This window comes from Triticum dicoccoides, chromosome 5A, assembly GCF_002162155.2.
Source record: "Triticum dicoccoides isolate Atlit2015 ecotype Zavitan chromosome 5A, WEW_v2.0, whole genome shotgun sequence".
NCBI classification, from domain to species: Eukaryota; Viridiplantae; Streptophyta; class Magnoliopsida; order Poales; family Poaceae; genus Triticum; species Triticum dicoccoides.
In genome coordinates, this window is record NC_041388.1 from 419,695,666 (window position 1) to 419,702,443 (window position 6,778).

Here is a 6,778-nt window from a genome sequence, read left to right on the forward strand (position 1 = left end):
GGAGAGGTTGGGGAAGACTCCGTACAGCAGCAGCACGACGGTGTGGTGGTGGTGGAGGAGCGCGGAACTCCAGCAGGGCTTCGCCAAGCACTACGAGAGACGAGGAGGGAGAGGGGTAGGGCTGTGCCAACAGGGAGATTGAATCGTGTGTTGGGCTGCCCCTTTGCCTCCACTATATATAGGAGGAGAGGGAGGGCTGCACCCCCACCTAGGGTTCCCACCTCAAGGGGTGCGGCAGCCCTAGATCCCATCTAGGGTGGCGGCCATAAGGGGGAGAGGGGGAGGCGCACCTAGGGTGGGCCTTAGGGCCCATCTGCCCTAGGGTTTGCCCCCTTCCCCTCTTGGAGGCGCCTTGGGCCTTGGTGGGAGGCGCCCTAGACCACCTAGGGGCTGGTCCCTTCCCACTATTGGCCCATGTAGGCCTCCGGGGCTGGTGGCCCCACCTAGTGGACCCCCGGACCCCTCCGGTGGTCTCGGTACACTACCGGTGATGCCCGGAACTCTTCCGGTGGCCAAAACCATACTTCCTATATATCAATCTTTACCTCTGGACCATTCCGGAACTCCTCGTGACGTCCGGTATCTCATTAGGGACTCCGAACAACATTTGGTAACCGCGCACATACTTTCCCTATAACCCTAGCGTCATCGAACCTTAAGTGTGTAGACCCTACGGGCTCGGGAGTCATGCAGACATGGCCGAGACAACTCTCCGGTCAATAACCAACAACGGGATCTGGATACCCATGTTGGCTCCCACATGCTCCACGATGATCTCATCGGATGAACCACGACGTCAAGGATTCAATCAATCCCGTATACAATTCCCTTTGTCTAGCGGTACGATACTTGCCCGAGATTCGATCGTCGGTATCCCGATACCTTGTTCAATCTCGTTACCAGCAAGTCTCTTTACTCGTTCCGTAACACATCATCCCGTGATCAACTCCTTGGTCACATTGTGCACATTATGATGATGTCCTACTGAGTGGGCCCAGAGATACCTCTCCGTTTACACGGAGTGACAAATCCCAGTCTCGATTCGTGCCAACCCAACAGACACTTTCGGAGATACCTGTAGTGTAACTTTATAGACACCCAGTTACGTTGTGACGTTTGGCACACCCAAAGCACTCCTACGGTATCCGGGAGTTGCACAATCTCATGGTCTAAGGAAATGATACTTGACATTAGAAAAGCTTTAGCATACGAACTACATGATCTTGTGCTAGGCTTAAGATTGGGTCTTGTCCATCACATCATTCTCCTAATGATGTGATCCCGTTATCAACGACATCCAATGTCCATGGTCAGGAAACTATAACCATCTATCGATCAACGAGCTAGTCAACTAGAGGCTTACTAGGGACATGGTGTTGTCTATGTATCCACACATGTATCTGAGTTTCCTATCAATACAATTCTAGCATGGATAATAAACGGTTATCATGAACAAGGAAATATAATAATAACTAATTTATTATTGCCTCTAGGGCATATTTCCAACACAAAATACACGAAGTTGCGTTGGCTAACTTTTAACTAAATAAATCCTCATAAAAAAGCTACTAGATTGATTTACCTATATAGAAGCAATGGGTGGTGGCCAAAGAGGTGGAAGGTGTCCCAAGGCAGCCTAAAATTAACCCTAGGTCGGAGAAGGCCCATGGGCCCAAGTGGAGGTGATGCAACACCTTTGGACTTGTACTTTGACTCAGATTCTGCTGTAAACATCAGATTGTTTCGTCAATATCTCCATGCTCCAGAGGAATTTGAAAGTGAATCCAATTGGGTTGGAAAGTTCACGAAAGAAACATTCCAACAAAAAAAGAATCATCCAATTTAGAGTCTTGATGCAAAAGTTCTTCACATTTTGAGTCAGGTATGTTTGAGGAGTCCGAATTTGAGTTCAGAACGTGGGGTACTTGGCCTCTATCTTCTTTTGACCCAAAAATAAGGTGAGAAGACTTCTTGAGCAACACCTAATCATTTCCTTTGACGTAAGAGGACTTCTTGAACAACACCTAACCATTTCCTTTCCCTCTATCTTCACCCGTGGTTGTAGAAGTGTTAAACAATTCTACATTTAGGCATGAAATAAAAATAGGTGAAGTATTTTTGTCCCGGTAACATAAATAAATTATTGCATATTTTTTATAAGAAATCACCTCACAAATATGCATGTATGCAATATTTTTGGTCGTGTCCAAGGTAGTCATGTCCTCGTCAACTAGAGTGTGCTTAACGAGGCTATGTGCCTCAATATTAGATTCACGTTCCTTGAAAATGAAAGTACAAGATGTGAATTGAGCTCAAGTTGATTTGATCTCCTTCGTGATGATGCCATACAAGCCTTCTGCATCGATTTTGATATTTGTAACAACCTCTCTGATGCTATTAACATGAGAAATTTGTTAATGGTATTTTTTTTGCAAAAAGGTTAACTAGGCCTTGGGCCAACTGGGGTCACGGTAGAATCTATTGGAGCGAACGCTCGAGATACCCTCAAAGAAAAAAAAATCTCCTCACTATGACCCAAAGATTGTCCTCGATATTGACGGAATCTAAGGGGAGGCTAGGATGCATGAATTTGTTGCGAAAAACCTTTGCATTTCTAAGAAAAGCTACTAATCAAAATGCACAAACTCTATAGAAAAACTACAAAGAAATGAAATGTATAAAATTTCCAAGAAATATCTTTGAGATAAACATGCCTTAAAACATCTTCGAAAGTATTTTTTTTTCATTTGATGGAATTAAACAAATGGAGGTCATGTAAGGATCCAAACCAACGCGACATTATAGTACCGTGTTTCAATATTTTGGTGTCTTTACAATTCTACTAATCAAATATGCCCTCAAACATGCGCGTTGTAATGTAAACTCATTGGACCGCTTTTGCACCATGTCAAGCAATTTGATTCATGTTTGGAGAAAAAAGCGTTAACAAATTTATCTCTGAAACCGAAACAATGTTATTCCTTTGCACTTTTAAAGTGTGAAGATTCAGTAAGTAAACAATGTTATTCCTTTGCACTTTTAAAGTGTGAAAATTCAGTAAGTATCTAACAAATCCACCATTTCTCCATAGAAGAGATAACAGTACCAGCACCCACAAATCCAAACACCAAGACCAGCTCCAGCTGAAAAGCATCATCCCCTTCCTTCCCCCAATCCCCAGTCCCCTTCCGCTTCCCACCCACAACCCTATCTCCCCCGAACCCATGGATCCCACCAAATCCAGCACCCCGCCGCCGCCCCCCGTCCTGGGCGCGCCCGTCGGCTACCCGCCGGGGGCGTACCCTCCTCCGCCGGGCGCCCCCGCGGCCGCCTACCCGCCGCAGCTCTACGCGCCGCCGGGCGCCGCCGCCGCCCAGCAGGCCGCGGCGCAGCAGCAGCAGCAGCTGCAGGTGTTCTGGGCGGAGCAGTACCGCGAGATCGAGGCCACCACCGACTTCAAGAACCACAACCTCCCGCTGGCCCGGATCAAGAAGATCATGAAGGCCGACGAGGACGTGCGCATGATCGCCGCCGAGGCCCCCGTCGTCTTCGCCCGCGCCTGCGAGATGTTCATCCTCGAGCTCACCCACCGCGGCTGGGCGCACGCCGAGGAGAACAAGCGCCGCACGCTCCAGAAGTCGGACATTGCGGCCGCCATCGCCCGCACCGAGGTCTTCGACTTCCTCGTGGACATCGTGCCCCGGGACGACGCCAAGGACGCCGAGGCGGCCGCCGCCGCGGCCATGGCCACGGCGGCGGCCGGGATCCCGCGCCCGGCCGCCGGCGTGCCTGCCACCGACCCGAGTATGGCATACTACTATGTCCCCCAGCAGTAATGTATCATCGATCTAATCTTGCGCATTTCTAATCGGAGAATGTGTTGTTGTTCTGTGACTGTCCTTGGTGCTGTTGTTGCTGCGGCGTAATAAGATTTATGGGCCTCCCCTGAGCTTATGAATTGAGCTGTTCGGTTCTAGTATGTATTACAGTAGGATTGTTGTAATTGGGGAGGCCGTATGATTGCTTCAGTAGTGCATGACTAACTGGCCACCCAGTGTAATCTGATGACTATTATCCGGTGCCTCCCATGGTTACTATGTATTTATGTTCTTTATTTTCGCCTTGCATTAGTTTTGTTGTTGTTCTATGATAGTATTGTGCTGTGATTACTCCATATTAGAGGCCTGTTCGGCATCCCTCCAACTCCACGCTCTCGCTCCGGGAGTTGGTGGAGTTGAAGGTAAAAAGTAGGGAGCGGGGGAACAGGTGCTCTGCAGATCCTAGAATTTCAGGGAGCAGTGAGTTGCCGAACAGCCCCTAGGTTGCAAGGTTCTCCCATGCATGCTTTCAAGCAAGGCTTGTTGTAATTAGGCCTTTGAAGCAATATGTGGAAACTTTGATAAACTGATTGTAATATTTGACCGACATAGGATCTTGCTTCATATTGGTGTGATAGTAAGATTATTGTGGATAGCTAGTGTTCTCTCTATGTTTATTTTCAAGCAAGATTTTGCTATGAAACATTGAAACTCATAATGCTAGAAGTATAGCATCCTGCATGCTTTGTATAATATCGATGACAGGTCTCCAGCTATTTTTCTTTTTCAGAATTCAGTTGATCAGCTTTGCAACCAACATATTTATCAAAAGGTCATATTTTATACTCCGTCCATCCCAAAATAAGTGTCTCAACTTTATAATAACTTTAGTACAAAGTTGTACTAAAGTCGAGGCACTTATTTTGAGACGGAGGGAGTAACAAGTAACTTTGCAATATGTCTGCAATTCTAACTGTAAATCTCCAGGGGCACTATTAGTGCAAATAACTGTTGGCTGCAATGGAGAAATTTATAATTGGAAATACATTCTGCATTTTCTGAGGTCAAAATCAACTGTTGTACTATTCTAGTGTGGATACTCCACTGTAAATCTTCACAATTACTTCGGCATTGTTCCATTTTCACTAAATTAGAGTAACATGTCCTGTTCCACCAAGTTTGTGCAATCTTGCCGTTGCCTGATATACTAATATGATAAGTATTACAAATATGCATAGTATGTGACCAACAGTTGTTCAGCTATTTTTGTTATTGAGAATTTATTTGATTAGTTTTGCGGCTTGATGACCGACATGTTTATCAAAAGGTCATATGTTTAACGAGTAGTAGCTTTGTAGTCTGTTTGCAACTCTAGTTGTACATCCCTAGCAGGACACAAGGAATTTACAACTGGATATATTATCCTAGATTTCTGAGTTCAAAGCTAACTGTTGTAATGTACTATTAGTATTAGTGTGGAGCTTTTGTGGCCTATGGCTATGGACCACTACTTTGGTATTGCTCCATTATCACTAAATTGGAGTAGTAGCATGTGTCCTCTTCCACCAAATGTGTGCAAGCTTGTAGTTGCCGATATAGTATGACTAGTAGTATTAATTATAACGGACAGTAGTTTCGTTTTTGAACTGAGCATTTCCAATAGATGATGACAAACTGCGGTTGTGCCCAAATTATTGATGTTTAGAGCATTTTGACCAAAAAACCAGCTCCAGCAGATGATGTATCACTATTTGATGATGAAGTTTTTTAGGCAGCGTCAAATTTTAAATCCAAGTGTTGCATATTTGTAGCACCACTAGCGGCTGCCCAATTATTATTTTTTACGGCTGTGGCGCAAGCCCAACCGCCAGTGTGAAGTTTCACCGCCGCTCTGCCAGTCGATCTCGGCCACCAACCACCGCCCCCACCACTCCGACGATGACCATGAACCCCGCCACCACATCTCGCCCCTCGGCGACCTCCATTGAGCTCACAACACGGCTGCCCCATCTTGTTGACGCTGATTTCCCAATCTTGCTCCTTCGATGTTGTCTGCCCGTCCTGCCGAGCTCGCGCATGGCCGCCCTGTCCCGTCGTCGTCCCCAAGCTCCCACCGCCATCCTTCTTAGTTGGCTTATGCGGTGTGCCTCTCCGCGCATAGTTTCCCGAGCTCCCGCCGCCGTCCTTAGTTGGCTTATGCGGTGTGCCTCTCCGTGCATAGTTTCGGAAGATCCCACAATAGGATGACATGGATTTTCCATGGCCTCCGCTATTCGCACACACACTAGTTGACAAGTAGGATAATTTCAATTCAACATTGACAAAGAGCGCAAAGAACAAGGAAAAGTTCATAGCATTGGAAAAACATTAAATTTTGTTACATGGTGCACTACCTGATAGCTAGTTGATAGTAACATTTCTTGCAACGATGCACCACATCTAACACTTGTTAGATCTTTTGCATCACTAGGATGCCATGAGCATGATCTAATTGCATATAGAACACCTAGATAACGTAAACAGAGAAGGATTTATGGTTCATCGGGAGTCATGGAGGTCGACATGATTGCCTGGTCATTGCAGGCGTGGTGGAGCGACGATCTAGTCGAAGTAGTCGATCTCATGGATGTCATAATCCCCTTAGGCTGCCACCGACATTGTCCTGCAACGACGACGTGTAGGCTATGTCTTCCTGTCACTACATCACACACATTGATTGGATACGGTTTAGGAATATGGAGAGGAGAGTGAATCATACGTGAATAAATGATCGCGTGGGTAGACAGCTCTTCCCCTTATCCCTTTTATGTAGCGTTAGCGACAGGGGACCTAAACCATAAGTTGGTTTGGGTGCCCCCGATTAGGGAGCACCCGTTTGGTTCAAGGGCCACCTACATTGGTATGTGAACCCTTTTCCCGTAACATTATCTTTTTGGTTGTTAAAGTGTTAGATCGACCAA

General features: G+C 46.3%; 1 protein-coding gene across 1 annotated transcript; it reads left to right on the top strand.

Annotated features, from left to right (window-relative positions):
• The first annotated feature begins 3,115 nt into the window (after positions 1-3,115).
• LOC119301968 (nuclear transcription factor Y subunit C-6-like) lies at positions 3,116-4,127 on the top strand. Its single transcript, XM_037578977.1, has one exon. It carries the CDS (start codon positions 3,225-3,227, stop codon positions 3,834-3,836), a length of 612 nt encoding a protein of 203 aa, XP_037434874.1. The 5' UTR covers positions 3,116-3,224; the 3' UTR covers positions 3,837-4,127.
• The last annotated feature ends 2,651 nt before the right edge of the window (positions 4,128-6,778 follow it).